This window comes from Erinaceus europaeus, chromosome 10 (genome assembly GCF_950295315.1).
Source record: "Erinaceus europaeus chromosome 10, mEriEur2.1, whole genome shotgun sequence".
Classification (NCBI taxonomy): Eukaryota; Metazoa; Chordata; class Mammalia; order Eulipotyphla; family Erinaceidae; genus Erinaceus; species Erinaceus europaeus.
The window spans coordinates 78,919,855-78,943,322 of NC_080171.1; the positions used below are offsets into that span (position 1 = coordinate 78,919,855).

The 23,468-nt window shown below is 46.7% G+C and overlaps 2 protein-coding genes across 2 annotated transcripts in view; both read left to right on the forward strand.

The window, feature by feature from the left end:
- Positions 1-408: 408 nt before the first annotated feature.
- LOC132540897 (protein kinase C zeta type-like) lies at positions 409-5,973 on the forward strand. Its single transcript, XM_060199889.1, has 4 exons — positions 409-646; positions 4,272-4,393; positions 4,565-4,654; positions 5,687-5,973. The coding sequence occupies exons 1-4, from the start codon at positions 576-578 to the stop codon at positions 5,971-5,973; spliced, it is 570 nt and encodes a 189-aa protein (XP_060055872.1). The 5' UTR covers positions 409-575.
- A 755-nt stretch (positions 5,974-6,728) lies between these two features.
- LOC103119236 (protein kinase C zeta type) overlaps positions 6,729-23,468 on the forward strand; it is an 89,494-nt gene continuing 72,754 nt past the window's right edge. Inside the window, exon 1 of the mRNA XM_060200791.1 lies at positions 6,729-6,752. Coding sequence (XP_060056774.1) covers positions 6,729-6,752 — 24 coding nt within the window. The remainder of the gene's footprint in view (positions 6,753-23,468) is intronic.

The following is a 23,468-nucleotide window of genomic DNA, read 5'->3' on the forward strand; positions in this document are numbered from 1 at the left end:
AGAATCATTCCCAGCACCTGTAAAGGGTCTAGGACTCCACCAGGTAGAGGCGCGCAGCGTGCCACCAGCCCGACCCGCACCTGTAGGTGCCCACGCTAGTCCCGGGGGCGCGTCCGACGTGCTCTGGTGGCTCCGCCCATCTACCTGCCACAGCCTCCGGGCCAGCCCCCCGGGGTGACCCGCGTCCCCTGGCACAGCCGAACACGCATCGCTATTGGCCGCAGGTGGGACACCCCCTCCCACAGGTAGGCTCGCGCGCTGCCCATTGGCTGCAGCCGGGCCCCCGGGACTGCTGGTTCCTCCCCCTCACCCTCATTGGCCGCAGGTGCCACCACCCCCGCGCTCCGCCCGCCCCGCCGATTGGCCCCCGGCCCGGCCTGCTCCCGCCCCGCCGGGGCCCCGCCACCTAGTCCCCCGCCCGTCCGGCCAGGGCTCCCCAGTACGCAGCGCCCCGCCTGCCCCCCCGCCCCCCGCCCTCCCGGCCCTTCCGCGTTCCCGCCCGGTCCCCGCCTGCCGGTCGTCCGGGGCCCACGGGGCCGCAGCGCCCGGGGCGCGGCGCTGACGGCGGAGGGGCCATGCCCAGCCCCGCGGGCCGCAAGATGGACGGCAGCGGCGGCCGCGTCCGCCTCAAGGCGCATTACAGCGGGTGAGAGGCGGTGGGGGCGTGGGAGTGGAGGGTGCCCGGGGCTGGGGGGTCCCCGGGACCCTGCGCGCCCAGCCGAGTCATGCACCCGAGCCCCAGGCGCCCCGTCGGTCCCCGCGGGGAGACAGCTGGGCTGCACAGCGGGACCTGCCGGGCACGGGACACCGGGGCGGGGGACCAGGGGGCCGGTGTCCCCACCCGGGTGCCATTGTTGACATTTTCCCTGGAGAGCTGGCTTACTACCTTAGAGTCACATACCTGCAAGCCCTCCAGTCCCTCCTCCTTTACTTTTTTTTTTAAGTCTAATTCGGAAAAATGCTGGCAGACTTTGCCAAGTATGAACGTTGGAAAGGGTGAAATCGAGAACCACCACCCCCCCACACACACACATAGATACACACACAAACTTTCCCTCACTTGCCCCAGGCTCTCAGTTTACTGCTGAAGGCGGCCGGGGGAGTGGAGGACGGGAGCTCAGGGATGGCCCCAGGACCTGGCTGGGCTGAGCTGCTGCACTCTGCCTGGCTGAGCGCGACCGGCCCGGGGCCCCTGGAGCAGCCCCAGGCAGGTAGGGGGCGCGTGCTTTCGGCCTCCATTCAGTATGGGCGGTGTTCCAGAGAGGACTTAGTGGCGGTGACTGTGCTGCGTCTAGCTCCCACGGCGTTGGTATCCAAGAGCCCCCAGACACACGTGGGGACTCCCAAGTGTCCTCCGCTGTTGTGGAGGGGGAGGGGAGAACGGTGGCTGTCCCGCAGGTGAACTTGGTGTTCTTCCTTGACATCTCACCTTTCTCAGGTCTGACCCCAGCTGCTCCTTGCTGTGCCCAGGCGGGCTCCGTGTGTGTGTGTGTGTGTGTGTGTGTGTGTGTGTGTGTATGTATGTATGTATGTATGTATGTATGTATATGTGGGGGGTCGGCGGAAGGTGTAAGATTTCCGGGGACCCGCTGCCAGCTCCTTCTCCAGCTGTCCCCAGCCCTGACTTATGATTTGGAAGGGCCTTGCCAATTCAGGTGTCAGTCAGCAACTTGCTGGTCATGCAAGGCCAGTGCCTGTGGGGATAGTAAACTCGAGGCCTGCCCACTGCCCAGGCTGGCTCCACCCCAGCTGAGGAGCTGGGAGCCCATACCCTGGCAGGATAGGAAGGGGACCCTAAGCCCCTGCCCCCAAGTCCAAGCACCTCCACACTTAGTCCAGTTGGGGGGCGGGGGTTAGGGCTGTGAGCACCCAGGCAGGTGGGGGCTAAGTTCAGGGGAGCCTCTGTGATCCAAGGTTGGGCTGCACAGCCCTCCCCACCCCCACCCCCACCACAACCACCACCACCACCCTGGCTGGCCTAGGCCTCTAGAGAGGTTCTGGTTACTCTGAGAAATGCGACCTCCTCTGTGCTCACTCCTCCTCTTTCTAGTCCCTACTCTGCTGTCCTTTTCCTGCCCTCCCTTCCCTCCTCCCCAGGCTAAACCTTCCTTCCCTTCTCTCTCCCTCCCTCTTCCCCCTCCTCCCCTTACTCACTTCCTGCACCCCCCCTCCACTTGCCTGGGGCTGTCCTGGATTTCTTTCCCTGTCTCCCTCCTCCCCTCCCTCTTTTCAAAAATTTTTAAATTCATTTTCCCTTTTGTTGACCTTTTTTTTTTTAATTGTTGTAGTTATTGTGTTGTTGTCATTGTTAGATAGGACAGAGAGAAATGGAGAGAGGAGGGGAAGACAGAGAGGGGGAGAGAAAGATAGACCTGCTTCACCGCTTCACCTGACCTGCTTCACCTGACTTCTCTGCAGGTGGGGAGCTGGGGGCTTGAACCGGGATCCTTTCTCTGGTCCTTGTGCTTTGTGCCACCACCGCCCGACTCCCCCGCCCCTTTTCAAAAGTACTTCTGCCTGAGTGCTCTACCAGGGGGCTCTACCATGGGAACCTGTCCTTGGAGCAGTACAGGGACTGTACCCTGCACCACCCCTGCCAGGGTCAGCTCTCTCTTGTCCACATTCTGGGGACCTAGGTGGAATTCGGGGGGCAGTCTGTGGGGACAGTAGGAAATACTGATTGATTCCCCTAGTCACCCCAGGATGTCCTTACTTCTCCCATAAGCTTAATATCTGGGTCCCCCACCCACCCACCCAGTGGCCTTTAGAAGGTGACCTACCAGGGTGGCATTGTGTATTAGGGACTCCAGACAAGGCATTCAGTACTTGGAGACCCCTGAAAGGGCAAGGAGAGGGTGGAGGTAAGGGCTAGCAGAACCCCACTTCCAGATCTCTGTGGTAGGAGGACTGGAACGTGTGGGTCAGGTGGTGAGTGTGCTAGGTATCATGGGGATCAATCGAGGGGCCCCAGGGTGTTGTGGGGAGCTTGCTCAGTGGAGTGCCCACTGGGGAGCCATATGACCTGCTGAGAAGTCAGCTGGGCTGGTGCCATAGAGCCTAGGAGGTTGGGGACAGGTGCTGAGGGGCTCTGAGTCAACAGTGATAATTCCAGCAGAAAGGGCAGCAAGGGACTATGTCCCCCACCCCATGTCCTCCCACTCTCCAAGGTCAGCTGGAATCCCTGAACTTCTCCAATAACATGATTCAATATTCTATTTCTCAATGGACAGATAAATGGCAATTATGGCATTTTGTGACTTTCTTATTTATTTTGGAATGAGACTGACAAAAATTGAGAGGGAGTAAAGAGGTAGAAAGAGAGAGAGAGACACACACACACACACCTGCAGATCTGCTTCACCAATTGTGAAGCTTAACCCCTGCAGATGGGGACTGGGGGCTTAAACCTAGGTTCTTGCACAAGGTATTATGTGAGAGTTCAACCAGGTGCACCACCACCACCACCCCTCTCTCTCCCTTCCTTCCTTCCTTCATTTCTTTCTCTCTCTCTCTTACCAGGGCCTCATACTCATTTGATTTCACCATTCCCAGCCAGTTAATTTCATCCAGACAGAGAGACAGAGAGACACCATAGCATGAGAGCTTTCTCTGGTACCACAGTACTTCCTATGTGGTGCTGAGGTTTGAAACTGGACCACATGCAAACCAACCAAGGTAAATGCCCAAACTGCTGAATACCTTCTCCAACTCTCTCTCTCTCTCTCTGGCCCTGCAACTTGCTTTTTAGAACAGCTTGCCATCAATTATTATAGCTACAGCTGCTTGGCTAAGAAGAAGGGCTCATTCCTGGGAAACCCCCTTCTGCTCCACCACCTGACTAATGAGTTCTCTGCTTACTCTAGGAGATAGTGTGGAGGTACATATTTGGACGTACCCACTGCCCTGGTCACTGGCCTGTCAACAACCTGGAGCCTCACACAGCCAACCTGCTCTGCTGAAATCCCTTGGCCTGGGCCCACAGTGGCTCATTTACTCACGCCACCTTCCCCCTTAACACTCCCTGAGTTTGGGGGGCAGGGGGAGGTGGAAACTTGGATTGCATAAGCCCTGCTGTTCTTTCTGGTGGTCCTTTGTACAGAGCATGGGCCTAGCAGGAGTTGGGGGTGCTTGCTGCTGCCCCCACTTGCTCCTTTCTGCATATGTGGGGGCATTCAGGTATGTGACCCACCTACTGGCTGCCCAGGGCCCCATCCTTTCTCCTGCTTTCACTGGGCTCCTACTAAAGTATGTCCCTATCCTTTTTGCCCCAGGGACATCCTGATCACCAGTTTGGACCCCACCACCACCTTCGAGGAGCTGTGTGCTGAGGTGCGGGATATGTGTCGCCTTCACGAGGGACACCCACTCACCCTCAAGTGGGTGGACAATGAAGGTAGCTTGTGCTCAGCCTGGGCATACAGCCTCACATATTTGGACCTCCCCACTGCCCTGGGTGGCGTGTCACTGGCCTATCATCCATTTGGAGCCTCACACAGCCAACCTGCCCTGCTGAAAACCCTTGGCCTGGGCCCATGGTGGCTCAGCTCTGTCTCCTGTCTCCCAGGCGATCCATGTACCGTGTCCTCCCAGATGGAGCTGGAGGAGGCCTTCCGCCTGGCCTTTCAGCGCAGGGACGAGGGCCTCATCATCCACGGTTGGTGTGGTGGGTGTTGAGGGGAGTGGCTGTGAGGGGCACAGAGATTGCTGAGGGGTGGGGAGGATTGGCTGGGCCTTTTTGCCACACCACCTGGGTTTTGGAGTGTCCCAGTTTCAAGTCTTGGGATGCCTAGGACTTTATGGAAGACAATTCAAAATTAGTACTTGTGTCCCTCCTTCTTCCTCTTCTCCTTTTTCCTCTTCTTCTGCTTCTTCTTCTCTTCCTCCTTCTATTTCTCAGAGCCCTGCTCAGCTCTGGCTTATGGTCATGCTGAGGATTGAACCTGGGACTTTGGAGACTGAGGCGTAAGAGTCTAACCATTATGCTGTCTCCTCTGCACTAACCTGTGTCTTCTCACATACTCTGCGAGCCCGGACTTTGGGTGACAGGACCCAAATTGCTCTGACTGCTGGAGTCAGCAGGGCTCTTCTGCCTTTTTATGTCTGCTATTGCTCTCAGCCACCCTGGGTCCAGGGCCTGTGGGGATGGAGAGCAGAGGGGAACAGTGCCTTACACACCCCCAGAGCGAGGAAACACTATGATTTTGTCTGTGCTCACAGCCTCCTCATGGGCCTCAACGCTTGGTTTGAAATCTAGCCTGGTGATACTCTACCTGTCTCATGTGGCCATTACACATGATAGTGTGACATAGCATCACATCATTGTAGTCTTTCTCTTTCTTTTGATAGAGACTGAGAGAAATTGAGGTGGAAAGAGGAGATAGAGAGGGAAAAAGACAGAGGGACACCTGCAGTTTCACCATTTGTGAAGCTTTCCCCCTGAGGTGGGGAGTGGGGATTTGAACCTGGGCCCTTGTATGTTATAACACATGTACTCTACCTGGTGCACCACCACCTGTCTCCCACATCACTATAATCTTTATATATTTATTTTTATTTTGTGTGAGAGGGATGGAGACAGAGCCAGACCCCAGGGCACTACTCTGACCCTGCTGGTGCTTGGGATCAAACCCACATGGCACCCCTGGTGGGCAGGCTTGGCGGATGCACTGACATCTTCTCTTTGCAGTTTTCCCCAGCATCCCAGAGCAGCCCGGCATGCCCTGTCCCGGAGAAGACAGTGAGTACTTCTCTTTCCTCCCTCGTGTGTCCTGTGTCCTATGCTGCTGCCACCGGTGCTACCCCTCTGTGTTAGGAGTGGGCAGGCAAACGAGGCTTCTATGCCTCCCCAGGCTTTGGCCTGTTTGTCCTGGTCAAGAGACCTGGGAGGCACTAGCAGGTCATGTGGCACCTGCAGCTTCACAACTGGTACTCTTGCCTATGTGTGTAGAGCTGTATGTATCTGCAGCTCTGTGAGTGTACACCTCTGTGTGTGTGCAGCTTCATGTTGGGCAGTTCTGTGTGTAGTTATATGTGTATGCAGTACTGTGTGTGCAGCTGTGTGTGTGTGTGTGTGTGTGTGCAAATCTGTGTGAATGTATACCTCTGTGTGAGTATGCAGCTGTGTTTACAGCTATGTGTGTGCAATTCTTTGTGTGTGTGTGTGTGTGTGTGTGTGTGTGTATGTACCTCTGTGAGAAGCTGTGTGTTCTGACTCACAAGCACTGCCCCAGGGGAAGGGTGGGGTCTCTGGCGTTCTGGGTTAGTGCCATAAGGAAGCATTCAGGAGGTACCCTGCTCTCCTGGGCTAGTGGCCCCCACTGGGCCTCAGCTCTTTCCAGGGAGGTCCTGTCACCCATCTCAAGTGAGCCTGCTGGGAGGTGATGAAGCCCCAGGAGCCCATGGGTTCAGAGAACACCTATCCTAGAGGTTGGGGCTTGAGCTGACTGGAACTATCTCTTCCCAAATCTGGTACCCTGGTGGCCTGGGCACTGCCATCCACACCCAGGCCTGCAGCCTTGGGCTGGCACTGCACTGTCTCCATTGTGTAGGCAAAGTACCCTGGGCCAGGTGGAGTGGGCTCGTCCTCTTCCCAGCCAGAGTCCCCAGATGGTCAGCCTCAGGCTCTGATCCTTCAGCCTGGCATTGGATGTTGGTGAGCCTGGGATTAGACAGGACCTTTAAGGGTGTCCGGGGCACTCATGTTTTGGGGCCTCAGGTTATAAGTCGCCATGAGCATGGAAGCTGTGTCCTTGGTATGGGGGGCTGTTTAAGACTCTGGGGGAGAGAGGCTGGCTACTGGACTTGGCCGCAGAGGCCCCCAGAGTTGACTTGAAGGTGTGGTCAGTGGGGCTGTGGAACTCTTTGGCAAGTGGAGCTGGTAGGAGTAGAGACATATTCTGTGGAGAATATAGCCGGGTCATGTGTGGAAAAGGCACTGGGCCTTTCCTTGGCCCGTTGGTCAGGTCACCCCAAAATTTGACCATGGGAGGCAGATGGTCAGCAGAAGTTATCTGGGGAAAGCCAGTGTCAGGCAGGGAGCTATAGGCGGAGGGTGCAAACAGTGCTGGCTAGGCCACTGTGGTGCCTGGAAGCCCAGGGAGGAAGTAGGCACTGCAGGCAGCCAGGGAAGGTGGGTGGAGGGGGGGAGCTGCCATGTGCTCACACACAGGACTACCCCTGCCAGTGACCCTCTACCTGGGTGCCCACACCCTGAAAGGGCTTCCTCTAGTTTATGCATATGTGGGGTTATTTTTTCTGAAATAAAAGATGAAATTTACTTTAAATTTCAAAAACCTTTAACTCCCAATTTAACACTTCTGAAAAGCAAAAGGATGTGCCATATATTAGTTTATTTCTTCTAGTCATTTTGTTGATAAATGTGTTTTTTAGGCTATGAGTTCATTTATTAAATAGAGACTCAGAGCATGAATCTGACACAAGTGCTACCAGGAATCAAACTAGGGACAACATGCTTGCAAGGCTGGTGCTCTACCTGCTACAAACCTCCCAGGCCTCCAAGGTGTGTTCTGTATGCCCACAGAATTAAATGAGCTGGCCAGTTCCCCCAGGAGTGCAAGCAGGTGCTGGAGGGTGCCTGCAGCTGGTTAGTGTCACCTGTATGGTGTGTGTGACCTGAGGTATCTCCACTTCAAGATGTCACCACTGATGCCATGGAGTCATGGGGGATGCTGCCTACAGAACCTCAGCTAACTGGTCTTCCTTCCCCCCTTCCCACTCAGGTAGAGCTGTTCCTTGCATCTCTCTGTGGACACTCTGGCCTGGCCATTGCGGGGAGGGGCAGATCGCCTCTGAGACACACGGGGGAGACTCAACTGCACCCGCAGAGGGAGGGACGCTCCCTGCTAGTTACTGTGTGAGGAATGTGGGAAATGCAGTGAATTTGTCCTTGAGATGCTCAGCCTAGGTGGCCCAGGGGCTGTGGGACCACTTGGTTTTGTTGGAGGACATTCCAGCAGTGCCTCACTCGGCCAGCTTCCAGTGCTAGGTCCAGGTGCTGGTATGCTGGATGTCCCTGTGGTACTGCCACCCCTGGGCAGGGCGGGGATCAGACTAGGCAGTGAGAATGGCACCTCTGTGCTACCTCAGACCACACCCTGTGTGCAGGGGTGGCCCTATGATATAGGGCATGGCTGGAAGGGCCACATGGCACCACTTGGACTGGTGTTGGGGCCTACAGGCCCCTTCTATTTAGGCTGTCAGCAGGGATACAATCATTTTGACAAAGTTTTAAAGATTTGTAGAGTTAGGGGCATGGCGATGGCTCACCTAGTTGTGCTCATATGTTACTGTGTGCAAAAACTTGGGTTCAAGCCAAGCCTCCACCTGCAGGGGAAAAGCTTCATGAGTAGTAAAGCAGTGCTTCAGGTGGCTCACTCTCTCTCTCTCCCCCTCTCTCTCCCAAGTAAAGTATTAAAAATAAAATAAAAGGGAGTCGAGCGGTAGCACAGCAGGTTAAGCGCAGGTGGTACAAAGCACAAGGACCAGCCTAAGGATCCTGGTTCAAGCCCTGGCTCCCCACCTGCAGGGAAGTTGCTTCACAACCATTTCTCTCTGTCCTATCCAACAACAATGACATCAATAATAACTACAACAATAAAACAACAAAGGCAACAAAAGGGAATAAATAAATAAATAAATATTTTTTTAAAATAAAAATAAAATAAAACAAGAAAAAAGAGAATATTATAGCTACATCTTTAAAAAAATAAAATAAAAGGGCTGAGAAGATAACATAATAGTTATGCCAAGACTTTCATACCTGAGGCACAAGAGGTCCCAGGTTCAATCCCCAGCACTACCATAAAATAGAGCTGAGGGCTGGAGAGACAGCCTAATGGTTATGCAAAAGCGATTCTCATGCCTGAGGCTACAAGGCCCCAAATTCAGCCCCCCACACCACCATAAGCCAGAGCTGATTAGTGCTCTGGTTAAAACAAATTAATAACAAAAAATAGATAAATAAAAATTGTGTGGAGTGGCCTGGGAGGTGGTACAGTGGATAAGGTACTGGACCCTCAAGTGTGAGGTCCTAAATTCAGTCCTTGACATTGCATGTGCCAGAGTAATTCTTTGGTTCTCTCTCTCGTTGATAGATAAATTTTGAAGTCTTTTATTAAAACTTGGGTGGGATACACATAATGTCTTAACCACTGCAAAGAGAATAGTTGGGGACTTGTAGAATATTCAAGATTATTCTTCCACATTTCTAATTGGTTCTATTTTTTTTTTAATCACTGGGGCATACCTGCTTTAGGATAACTTGAGAGAGAATGAGAGAGAGAGAGATTGAGATTGACTTCTAATGCATGGAGGTCATGCTAAAACCTAGATGGTACACATTGCATAGCAGTGCACTATCCTAGTGAGTCATTTTACCAGTCTCCCTCTAATTGGTGATCCTCCTCTTCTAATATTTACTATATTTAATATTTTTTAATTTGATAGAATGGAGAGGAGTTGAGAGGGAAGAGAAGATAGACATCTGCAGACCTGTTTCACATGAACACTCATGAAGCTTTCCCCCTGCAGGTGGGGCTGGGGGTTTGAATCTGGGTCTGTGTGCATGGTCACATGTAATCTCACACTCACTACAAACTGCCCAGCCCTGGCAGCCCCTCCCCTGGGCTCATGAGGACCATCTCTGTGGTGGCATGTTATGGGGCCTCTTGCCTTTGCCCTCCATCTGCTTGCTGTGCTAACTCCACACTTGTTGTTTGCCAGTTTAATTGTTGATTGTTTATTGATATAATTGACAATCACTCTGTGTATCCACCAACACCCACTTTCTTAATACTTTGCATCTTGTAACATGGAGGCCCGTCCCCATTAAGCAGTCCCTTCCCATTATCCCCTGCTCCTGTCTCATCTCCCACTTTGTTCTGTGAATCTAATGACATCGAGTGTGTCTCATAGAAGTGGAGTCACACAGTCATGCAGCATTTATCTCTTTGTGACTCGTAGGTCACTCAGCACAGTGCCCATGAAGTTCATATGTGTTCACTTTTTATTTCTTAAATATTTATTTTATTATATATTAGAGAGAGCAGAGAACAGAGCATCACTCTGGCACATGTGATGACAGGAATTGAACTTGGGACCTCATGCCTGAGTGTCCCACTGCTTTAGCTACTGCACCACCTCCCAGTCTGAGTAATTACTCCTCTGACCTCATGATGTTGCATTGTATCAGTCTTGTCCATCCCCCTACCTGTCAGTACTATGAACCTGGGGGTGCAAAAAGTGTTTTAAAACCCCACTTTTTGTTCTTTTGGTATATATTCAGATGTGGGGTTGCTCGAGCTCATGTTAATTCAGTTTGTTTTTTTTTTAATTTTTTTTAATATTTATTTTATTTGTTTTTTCCCTTTTGTTGCCCTTGTTGTTTTATTGTTGTAGTTATTATTGTTGTTGTTGTTGTTGGATAGGACAGAGAGAAATGGAGAGAGGGAGGGGAAGACAGAGAGGAGGAGAGAAAGATAGACACCTGCAGACCTGCTTCACCGCCTGTGAAGCGACTCCCCTGCAGGTGGGGAGCCAGGGTTCGAACCGGGATCCTTATGCCGGTCTTTGTGCTTTGTGCCACCTGCGCTTAGCCCGCTGTACTACAGCCCGACTCCCATTGTATTTTTTTTAAGGATTTACTTACATGGGACAGAGAGCAGAACACTCAGCTGTGGCTTTATGGCAGCTGGGCCCTCTACTACACATGGGTCCTCAGGTATGCCAGTGCTGTGTCTTGCTTAGCTCTGGCTGATGGTGGTGCAGGGGATTGAATCCGAGACCTCAGAGCCTCAGGAATGAAAGTCTTTTGCAGAACCATTATGCTGTCTCTGCAGCCCATGTTCCTTTTATTTGTAATTAACCACTTAATTTTGTTGAGCAATGGCTACACTATTTTCTTCTGTACATTGATACTCTGTTTTCCCAGCACTGCTCCTTGAAAAGATTTCAACCTTTGAATTTTCTTACTGCCCTTGTCAAAAACTCTTGGACTGTATGTGGGAAAGTTTCTTTCTGAACCCTGTTTTCTGATTTCCATTGGTCTATATGTTAAAGACAATACCATGATCTTTTTATTCCTGTAACTTTGTACTAAGTGCTGAAATTAGAGAGTATGAGACTTCCAGCTGTGTTCTTTTTCAAGGTTGTTTTGGAGAGTCCTTTAACTTAAATTCCATATGAGGGGCTAGGGGACAGAGTAATGGTTATGCCAAAAGACTTTCATCCCTGAGGATGAAATCCCAGGTTCCATCCCCAGCACCACCAGAAGCCAGAGCTGAACAGGGCCTTGGAAAACAAGACACATGAATTTGCATGCACACACTACACTACACACACACACACACACACACACACACACACACACACACACACACCAAGCAAACAGCAACCTGAAGTGATATCAAGTGGGAAAATTTAATACTGGACCAAATCCCATATGAATTTACAATCAGCTTTCCTACAAAGAGTGTCAGTGATAATATTGCATTGAGCCTGCAGGCGGCTTTGCGCTTCCTGAGGTCTGAGCAATATAAAGCCTTTCATTCTGAAAATGCAGATGGCTTTCTGGAGGTTTAAGTCTTTACTTTTTGTTTGTTTTAATTTTATTAGTGATTTAATACTTATTTACAAAGATACTACAAGATAACAGGGGCACCGTTCCCACTGCCAGAGTTCTGTATCCCCATTTCCTCCATTGTAAGGTACAGCAGTTCTCCTAAGGTTGGAGATATGGGTTAATTATTATTTTTACAACTATCTGTCTATATTTGTATATATTTGCCCATTTTTCCATAGTCCTATCTTCTCTTTTCTTTTTTTAATTATTTATTTATTTTTTATTTTAATTAATTTATTTATAAAATGGAAACACTGACAGGACCATAGGATAAGAGGGGCACAGTTCCCACCACCAGATCTCCGTATCCCATCCCCTCCCCTGATAGCTTTCCTAGTCTTTAAACCTGTGGGAGTACTTCTCTTCTTTCCTAAGTCATACATATACCTATTACTACATCCAAATGTCCCTCCCTTTTTCTTCTTCTCTCTCTGGGTCCTGATGAGATTGGAGTTTAGAACCCTCTGGTCATCTTCCCCTATTATTTCTGTTGCACTGGGAGTATAAACCAAAAAATTTTTGAGGGTACAGAAAGTGGGAGTTCTGGCTTCTGTAATTGCTTCTCTGCTGGACATGGGTTTTGTCAAGTCGAACCATACCCCCAGCCTGTTTATTTTTTCCCCCAGCCTGTTTCCATCTTTCCCTAGTGGGGTGAGAATCTGGAGAGGTAAGGTTCCAGGACACAATGGTGAGGTAATCTGCCCAGGAAGTCAGGATGAAATCATAGTAGCGGGAGTTAGGGGGTAGCGCAGCGGGTTAAGCACACGTGGCGCAAAGCGCAAGGACTGGCATAAAGATCCTGATACGAGGCCCTGGCTCCCCACCTGCAGGGGAGTCGCTTCACAGGTGGTGAAGCAGGTTTGCAGATGTCTATCTTTCTCTCCCCTCTCTGTCTTCTCCTCCTCTCTCCATTTCTTTCTGTCCTATCCAACAATGATAACATCATCAACAATAATAACTACAATAATAGAACAACAAGGGCAACAAAAGGGAATAAATTTAAAAAAAAAGAAATCATAGTAGCATGTGCAACTTGGTAAGATATAAGTGGGACAAAATGATTAATAAACAAGAATAAAAAAGTAGAAATAGAGTTGATAAGAATAGTGATCTTAGGGTGAAAAGAAGCGAGAAAGTCTATTTTAGGTATGTTCCTGGGAGCCTATGACTGTCATGGTTTTTGCTTGACTTTGATAGCTAACATGGTGTTGGACAGAAATACTGTCTGAGAATATTGTGACAGAGTTGAGAAACGAGCTAAAAAGTTAGATTATGGCAGAGAGTAGCTTTCAAACTTGAAGAAAGTCTAAGAAAAAAATTAACTGTTTACTCCATCAACCTGACCCAGGACCCATATATATATATTTCTGCCTCCAGGGTTATTGCTGGGGCTCAGTGCCTGCACTACAAATCCACTGCTCCTAGAGGCTATTTTTTCCCTTTTGTTGCCCTTGTTTATCATTGTTGTTGTTATTTTTGTTGTTGTTATTGCTGTCATTGTTGTTGGATAAGACAGAGAGAAATAGAGGAGGGGAAGACAGAGATGGGGAGAGAAAGACACCTGCCGACCTGCTTCTCTGCTTGTGAAGCAACCCCCTTTTAGGTAGGGAGCCGGGGCTTGAACCAGGATCCTTGTGCTTTGTGCCATGTGCGCTTAACCCACTGCACTACCACCCCCCCCCATATATATATTTATATTTAGCACAGAAGCCTGAGTAACCTCTGATTCTTTGTCAGTCTGAGCTCACAGTTCATGGTCACAACTGGGAACATTCTAGGCTGTACTCATTTCAGGACCAGTCTTCCTCAAGTAGCAGGGTAGGATGGCCCAGCCTCCCTTTGGTGAGTGGGGCAGTCCCTACTTTCTTTAATTTTTTTAGAGCATGAGAAACAGGTGAAGAGAGAGACAGCACTGCTGCACCACTAGTGAAGCTCCTGCACCCCCATGCATGTGGTGGCTGGGGATTCAAACCCAGTTCTGCATGACAGTAAAGTGAGCAGTTTACTGGGCAAGCATCCTCCCAGAAACCCCCTTAGGTTTTTGTTGTTGTTGTTATTTGTTTTTTGCTTTTTACCAGAGTACTGATCAGCTCTGGCTTGTGGTGATGCGGGACTTTGGAGCCTCAGTTTTAAGAGTCTCTTTGCATAACCACTAAGTTATCTACCCTCACCATCCCCCCCTTTTTAAAAGACATTAACATGTGAGAAAGAACCAGAACCGGCATATCTCTCTGGTACACACAGTGCCGGGGATTGAACTTACAATTTCCTGCTTGCAAATCAGGCTCTTGTGCTCTTTCACCTCCCTGGCCTCTCTCTCATTTCTTACAATAGTGTCTTATAGTATTTTTTAAATTTACTTTATTCATTTCATATGAGATAAAGAGGAGAGAGAGGGAGAGGAAGAGGGAGAGGGAGAGGGAGAGGGAGAGGGAGAGGGAGAGAGAGAGGGAGAGAGAGAGAGAGAGAGAGAGGGAACACGTGAGTACCCATCTGGCGCATGCTAGGGATTGAACTTGGAACTTAACCTCATGTGTGCAAATCCAGTGCTCTAGATGCTGAACAACCTTCTGGGCTAATGTAGTTTCTCCTCCCTCCCCTAATGTCAACATCACCTTGCTGAGTGTAGTTTTCTGTTTTACATGTTTATTTATTTACTTTATAAGAGAGAGAGAGCAACTTTATTGTGGAGATAGGGTTTCTTGCCTGTGCAATCTCACCACTCCAGGCCCTTTTCTCATTCATATATCCAGAGAGGGAGAGCCCCCAGCTCCCCACCTGCAGGGTTGTTGCCTCACAAGTGGTGAAGCAGTTCTGCAGGTGTCTATATTTCTCTCTCCCTTTCTTTTTTCTTTTTTGCTTTTTTAAAAAAATATTTATTTATTCCCTTTTGTTGCCCTTGTTATTGCTGATGTAGTTGTTGGATAGGACAGAGAGAAATGAAGAGAGGAGAGGAAGGGGGAGAGAAAGATAGACACCTGAAGACCTGCTTCACCGCTTGTGAAGCAACTCCTCTGCAGGTGGGGAGCCGGGGGCTCGAACTGGGATCTTTGTGTCAGTCCTTGCACTCTGTGCCACATGCACTTAACCCTCTGCGCTACCACCCAACTCCCTCTCTCTCCCTTTCTATCTTCACCTCCTCTCTCGACTTCTCTCTGTCCTATTAAAAGAAAAAGAAAACAGTAAAAAAAAAAAAAATGGCCACAGGAGCAGTGGATTTGTATTGCAGGCACTGAACCCCAGTAGTAACCCTGGAGGCAAAAAAAAAGATGTTTTTATTACATATGAAAAAGAGCTTTACAAGAGATACACAGAGGGGGTGGAGAGTAAAAGAGAGAGGTACATATAGCACTGAGGATTGAACTGGAAATCTCAGGCATTTAAGTTCAGTATTCTACCAGTTGAACCATTTCCCCACTTGATGAGCTTCTTTAAAGATGTATATAGTCAGTGACTTGGGGCTAGGGAGACAGAACAGTGGTTTTGCAAAAAGACTCATACCTGAGACTCTGAGATAACAGCTTCAATTCTCAGCACCACCATCAGCCAGAGCTGAGCAGGGATCTGGAGGAAGAAGAAAAAAAGACAACTAGTATTTGTTTTATGAGCAAGAAGAAGATAGAGAACAGAGCCTAATTGCACTACATGCTGAACCACTTTCCCCTCAGGTTAGGTTTTTCTACTTGTTAGGTTTGTTGTCAAGCACTTGATTCTTTTGGATCTTGTGAACATGGACTTTTAAAATTTATTTATAGTGTGAGGCAGAATGTGATTTCAGTATTCAAATTCAAGAACTCATGCTTCAGAGTTCAGTGCTTTATCTACTATGCCACTTCCCCAGGCACCTAGGACCTTGAAGCCTCAGGCATGGGAGTTTTGTGTGTGTGTGTGTGTCTGTGTGTGTGTCTGTGTGTGTGTGTGTGTGTGTGTTTAACCATAAGATACTACTTTATATAGCTAGATGTAACATTGGTAGCACGGTTAACAATAAATGCTAGGGTTTTTTTTTTACCTGATTTTTCCCCTTTATTGGGGGGATTAATGCTTTACAGAGACAGTAAAATATGGTAGTAGGTACACTTGTAACATTTCTCAGTTCCGTAAGTCACTCAGCAAATTAATGAAGCCAAGGAGGGGTACCTGAAATGTCATCTACAGCTGTTGGTAGTAATCAGACGGATGATTGGCAGCTAAAATGTGGAGGAGGGGTGGGGGGATGTGTATCTTGTAGGATTGCACCTGTGTGATAGGATGCCATCACCAGGTGAGCAATGGGATTGAGTCCCACTGGTGTGGGAAAGAAAAAAGAAGAAGAAAGTGAATCATTATCCCTCCTATTTCTGATGAGTTGAGCAGTGAAAGGACTTACAGCTTTGTCAGATTTATTTTCTCTGTCAGTTGAGATGATTGCAGTTTCCATTTTTTTTTAAAAAATATTTATTTATTTTAGTTTGGCAGAAGAGAGAGAAAATGAGGAAGTAAGACAGAAATTTCTGGGATGTGTGGCTATAGACTAACAGTAAACAGCAAAGTTTCTCCTCCCATAACAACAAATTGACAACCATTGAACCCACAAACCTCACTAAATTACAGCTGGGACATAAGCCGACACCAAGGCCTCAGGTGAATACTGGTTATGTGTGGATCTAGTGATAGGGAGCACAGGACCGAAGCCAAGCACCTGGAGGTTGGGATCTGTGGCAATATATAGCATCATTCAGTTTCTGAGTAAAGCAGTCAAGGCTGTACAGGGTGCTGACTGTGAGAGAGGGTAACCTCTGAGCTTTCACCCATGGTCTCAGGGGTGAGAGTCTGCATAACTGGTGGTGGGGTCACAACACAACAGCAGGGGATTTGTCAGACCTGTCTCATTTGCTCCCCACCCCCAAAACTAGGGCAGACATTCCAAAGTAATTTGCAGCAGCTGGCAGCTAAAAGGTAGCAGCTGGTAGCTGATGGCCAAATGGTAAACTGAGTCCTGCTTCTTCAAACAGCTACCACCTAGTAGCAAGCTCTCAAGCTTGAATTCAGACTGAAATCTTAGAGAGAAGCCATATGTACACATTACATATAGTCAAAAATAACTCAAGGGAACAATAAAAATATATAACCACAACTCCCACCATCAAAGAGATAAACAAGTGAAATCTAATAATTATAATACTGCACTGCCTGTTGGCTCAGCAAGAACCAGCATGATAAATGTGCAAACAGCAGAGAAAGAGCAAAAACAAATTCCAGAACATGACTACTCAAAAGGACAGAAATGAAACAGAAGGACTCCAGGGAATTTGAGATATAGACAACTATCCAAGGAAGACTATATAAAAAGAAAATAACTCATGAAGTCTCTCCAAGAGTCTAAGAACAGTATTGAAAAGCATACTCAACAATTGAAAGAATATTTTATTAAGGAGTTAGGAAACACAAAGGAAGTGCTCTAAACAGAATTCTCCAAGTAAGTAGAAAACACGAAAGAAGAACTTCAGACAGAATTCACCAAGCAGTTAGGAAGCCTGAAGGAAAATGTTTCAGGTGGAATTACAGGTGTGAAAGTCACTTTGAGCATAGTACAAGCTCAAGTATCAGGCTTTGGAAGTAGACTCACTTAGGCAGAAGAAAGAATATCTGAACTATAAGATAAAATTAACCCACTCTTTCATTTTAAAGATGATGGAGAAGGCAGGTATAGAAAGAATGAAGCAACCCTCTGTGAAATAGCGTACTCCATCAAAATGTTAAATGTAAGGTTGATAGGAATTTCTGAGGAAGAGGACAGGGTGAAGGGAACAGGCTATATTGAGAGAAATTATAGCTGAGAGTTTTCACCTAGGCAGTCCTCAGAACATAAACTCCCTAAAAGCAGAGCATACACCCAGGTAATTGAGGAGGGGTGACAGAAAGATGGAGAGAAAGAGAGACACCTGCAGGCCTGCTTGTGAAGTGGACGCCCTGCATGTGGGAGCAGGGCTCAAACCTGGATCCTTGCACCTGTCCTTGCACTGCATATTATGTATGCTTAACCGGGTGTGCCATTGCCCAGCTCCCCCAGCCACATATTCTCTATCTTGCAAAGTTGTCCTTAACTGAACTTAAGAGAGAAATTGACAGCAAAACAATAATCATAGGAGATCTTTTTAAAAATTTTTAAAAAATATTTATTTATTTCCCTTTTGTTGCCCTTGTTTTTATTGTTGTTGTAGTTATTTTTGTTGATGTCGTCGTTGTTGGATAGGACAGAGAGAAATAGAGGAGGGGAGAGAAAGATACCTGCAGACCTGCTTCACCACCTGTGAAGCGACTCCCCTACAGGTGGGCAGCCGGGGGCTTGAACCAGGATCCTTAGTCCCATCCTTGAGCTTTGCGCCATGTGTGTTTAACCTGCTGCGCTACTGCCCGACTCCCAGTAGTAGGAGATCTTAACACACCACTCACAGCAAGAGACTGATCATGTGGACAAAAAAAAAAAAATTGGGAGTCAGGCGGTGGTGCAGCGGGTTTAAGTGCATGTGGTGCAAAGCACAAGGACCAGCTTAAGGATCCCGGTTCGAGCCCCCGGCTCCCCACCTGTAAGGGAGTCACTTCACAAGTGGTGAAGCAGGTCTGCAGGTGTTTGTTTTTCTCTCCCTCTGTCTGTCTCCCCCTCTTCTCTCCATTTCTCTCTGTCCTATCCAACAACAATGGCATCAATAACAACAACAATAATAACCACAACAAGGGAAAATAAATAAATATTTTAAATTTTTTAAAAAATATTAAGAGGGAACTAGCAATTTTAAAATGAAACCATAGATATAATGGGCCTAACAGATAAAGAACTTTCCATCCCCAAAGAAGTGAATATATATTTTTCTCAAGTACACACGAATCATTCACAAGGATTGACCATATGCTGGGCCACAAAGACAGCCTAATGTGAATAGTAAAATCATAAAAATGCGTCGTCCCAGATCATGATGCCAGAAATCAACCACAGAAAAAAGAAAAGAAACTCCTCCAAAGTCTGGAGACTAAACAACATGCTTCTGAATGACACATGGCCCCATGAAGCAATCAAAAGAGTGGTCTTGGAGGTGGCACAGTGGATAGTGTTAGACTCTCAAGCATGAAGTACTGAATTCGATCCCCATCAGCACATATATCAGAGTGATGTTTCTCTCCTCCTATCTTTCTCATTAATAAATAAATAAATTTTGGGGGAGTCGGGCGGTAGCGCAGCAGGTTCAGCACAAGTGGCGCAAAGCACAAGGACTGGCCTAAGGATCCTGGTTCGAGCCCTGGCTCCCCACCTGCAGGGGTGTCGCATCACAAGCAGTGAAGCAGATCTGCAGGTGTCTATCTTTCTCTCCCCCCCTGTCTTCCCCTCCTCTCTCCATTTCTCTCTGTCCTATCTAACACAACAACATCAATAACAACAACTACTACAACAATTAAAAAAAACAAGGACAACAAAAAGGAATAAATAAATAAAATTTTTTTAAAAAATCAAGAATTGATTTCAACAAAATTGAAGAAACTAGTTATCAGATCCTATGGGACACAGAAAAAAGCAGTCTTGAGAGGGAAGTTTATAGTAATAGAAGCCCACATTAATATAGAGGAGAAATCACTAATAAACCATCTAACAACCCAGCTGAACCAGTAAGAAACAGAGCAACAAAGAGATCCAAAGCTCAGCAGGAGACAGGAAATAGTTAAAAATCAGAGCTGAAATCAATGAAGTAGAAAACAAGATTGATGAAACTAAGAGCTGGCTCTTTGAAAGGATAAATAATATAGATAAACCATTAGATACACTCATTAAGAAAAAAAGTGGAAGCCATGGTAAAACATAATAAAGGCTATATATGACAAACCCATGGCTAACATTGTGCTCAACATGGGAAAACTGAAAGCTTTCCTTCCCCCTAAAATCAGGAACTAGGCAAGGATGTCCACTCACCATTTCTACTCAACACAGTCCTAGAAGTCCTTGCCATGGCAATCAGGCAAGAAAGAGATATTAAAAGAATACAGTGGGGGGAGTTGGGCAGTAGTGCAGCGGGTTAAGCACATGTGGCGCAAAGCACAAGGACCGGCATAAGGACCCCAGTTTAAGCCCCCAGCTCCCCACCTGCAGGGGAGTCGCTTCACAGGTGGTAAAGCAGGTCTGTAGGTGTCTTTCTCTCCCCCTCTCTGTCTTCCCTTCCTCTCTCCATTTCTTTCTCTCTTATCCAACAACGAACGATATCAACAACAATAATGATAACCACAACAAGGCTATAACAACAAGGGCAACAAAGTGGGGGAAAGGGTGGCCTCCAGGAGCAGTGGATTCATGGTGCAGACACTGAAGCCCAGCAATAACCCTGGAGGCTAAAAATAAAATTAACTCAAAATGGATCAAAGATCTGGATATTAGACCTGAAACTATAAAATACATAGAAGAATACATTGGTGAAACATTCTAGGACCTTAACATTAAAGACATATATGGAGACTCCACCCCACGGGCAAGGGAAACAAACCCAAAAATGAATAAATGGGGCTATATCAAGTTAAAAAGCTTTTACACATCAAATGAAAATTCCATAAGGATAAACAGAAAACCCAGCAAGTGGGAGAAGATATGTGCACACTACACTTCAGACAAGTGGTTGATATCAAACATCTATAAAGAACTAATACAGTGTGCAGGGGTAGATAGCATATAGATTATGCCAATAGACTCCCATGCCTGAGGCTCCAAAGTCCCAGGTTCAATCCCCTGCACCACCATAAGCCAGAGCTGAGCAGTGCTCTGGTTAAAAAACAAACATATACCTATAAAAAAAAAGGGGGGGGGAGTCGGGTGGAAGCACAGCGGGTTAAGCACAGATTGCACTAAGCACAAAGACCAGTGTAAGGATCCCGGTTCGAGCCCCCAGCAGTGAAGCAGGTCTGCAGGTGTTTTTCTCTCCCTCTCTCTTATCTTCCCCTCCTCTTTCCATTTCTCTCTGTCCTAGCCAATAACTACAACAATAAAACAACAAGGGCAACAAAAGGGAATAAATAAATGAATATTTTTTAAAAAACTAATACAGCTTCACAAGCAGTGAAAGCAGTTCTGCAAGTGTCTATCTTTCTCTCCCCCTTTCTGTCTTCTCCTCCTCTCGATTTCTCTCTGTCCTATCCAACAATGACAGCAATAACAACGATGATAAACAACAAGGGCAACAGAAAGGGAAAAATTTAAAAAAAAATAAAGAACTAGGGAGTCGGTGGTAGTGCATCAGGTTAAGCACATGTGGCATGAAGCTCAAGGACCAGCGTGAGGATCCCAGTTCGAGCCCCCAGCTCCCCACCTGCAGGGGAGTTGCTTCACAAGCAGTGAAGCAGGTCTTTAGGTGTCTGTCTTTCTCTTCCCCTCTCTGTCTTCCCCTCCTCTTTCCATTTCTCTCTGTCCTATCCAATAACAACAGCATCAATAACAATAATAATAACTACAACAACAATAAAAAACAAGGACAACAAAAGTGAAATAAATTTTTAATTATTTTTAAAAAAGAACTAATACAACTCAACAGAAAAAGAACAACCCAATAAAAAAGTGGGCAGAAGTTATGAATACATGGTTCTCTAAAGAAGATGTACACGTGGCCGGCAAACATTCTGAAATGCTCCAATTCACTCATCATCAGAGAAATGAAAATTAAAATCACACAGAGATTCTACTCACACCTGTGAGAATTGCCTCCTTCGATAAAACAAGAGAAGACAAGTGTTGGAGAGGATGTGGAGAGAGAGGAACTCTACTATACTGCTGGTGGGAGTGTAAACTGGTACAACCACTATAGAGAACAAGCAAATACAAATGGAAATGTCATAATGATCCAACAATTCCACTACTAGGCATATACCAAAGAGATATAACACTGATTCGAAGGGCTATTTGCACCACCATGTTCATGAGTGACTTTATGCACAATAGCAAAAACTTGGAACAACCAAAATTCCCGTAAACAGATGATTGGATAAGAAAGTTATGGAACATATACTCAACAGAGCATTACTCAGCACTAAGAAAAAAAGATTTTGGGATAAAGTGGATGGGATTGAGGTTATGATTATTGAAAGAAGTGAGGAGGTGAAGGACAGCTACAGATGGTTTTACTCATATGCAGAATGTGAAAATGAAATATGTGGACACTGAAAGCAGACATTCATCAGAGGAAAATTATGCTTTCAGTGTGATGGAATATAGAGAACTAAGCATACAAATGTGAAGAAAAAAGTCAACCTATTCTTTATTTTTAATTTTTAAAATTTTATTTATTTTCCCTTTTGTTGCCCTTGTTGTCTTTTTATTGTTGTTGTAGTTATTATTGTTGTTATTGATGTCATCGTTGTTGGATAGGACAGAGAGAAATGGAGAGAGGAGGGGAAGACAGAGAGGGGGAGAGAAAGACCCCTGCAGACCTGCTTCACCACCTGTGGAGCGACTCCCCTACAGGTGGGGAGCCGGGGGCTTGAACCAGGATCCTTATAGTCAACCTATTTCTTTTTTTTTCTTAATTTTTAAAAATATTTATTTATTCCCTTTTGTTGCCCTTGTTGTTTTATTGTTGTAGTTATTAATGTCGTCGTTGTTGGATAGGACAGAGAAAAATGGAGAGGGGAGGGGAAGACAGAGAGGGGGAGAGAAAGATAGACACCTGCAGACCTGCTTCACCGCTTGTGAAGCGACTCCCCTGCAGGTGGGGAGCTGGGGGCTCAAACCGGGATCCTTATACTGGTCCTTGCACTTTGTGCCACGTGCGCTTAACCCGCTGCACTACCACCTGACTCCCCTCAGTCAACTTATTTCTAAGACTGTGGGAGAACTTTAGTGGTTATCTATGGAACACAGACCTTTGGTGATGGAAATTTAATTTAAATTAATTAATTTAAATGAGAGAGAGACTTGTAGCACTGCTCCACTACTTGTGAAGCTTCTGCACTGAAGGTGGGGACTAGGGACTTGGACCCTCTTCCTCATGCATGGTGATATGTGCACTTAACCAGGTACTCTACCCCCTATCCCCACCCACCTCCATTCTGTTAGTGTGGTGTATCACATTGCATTGATAAAACTTTTATTTTTTAAAGGATTTATTTATTTTAGGGAACTGGGTGGCAGTGCATACAGTAGAGTGCATGTTACAATGCTCAAGGACCTGGATTCAAGCCCCTGGTCCCCACCTGTAGGGAAGAAGTTTCATTAGCTATCTATAAAGCAGTGCTATGGGCACTCTTTTCTCTCCATCTTTGTTTCTCTTTCCATCTAAATTTCTGTCACTATCCAATATAAATAAAATATTATATATATAACATATATGGATTTATTTATGTATTTATGAGAACCAGAGCATCACTCTGGCACAAATAATACTGGAGGTTCAATTCAGTACTTCTTGCTTGAGAATTTCATACTTTATTCACTGCATCACCTCCAGGTTGACCAAATTTTATATGTTAAACTGTTCTTTCATCCTAGGAATAAATTCCACTTGGTCATAGTATATTATCCTTCAGTATGCTGCTGGATTTGGCTTGTTAGCATTTTTGTTGAAGATTTTTTTCCTTTGTTTTTTTATTGTTTATTAGGCATATTGATTTATCCTTTTGTCTTAAAAATTTATTAATGGGCAGGGGAAAATACCATAATGGTTATGCAAAATGACTCTCATGCCTGAAGCTTCGAGGTCCCAGGTTCAGTTCCACTCACTCCCATAAGTCAGAGCTGAGCAGTGCTCTGGTTAAAATAAATAAATAAATAATATATATATATATATCACATTAGATAAGAGAGAGATATGCCCCTCTTGTTATC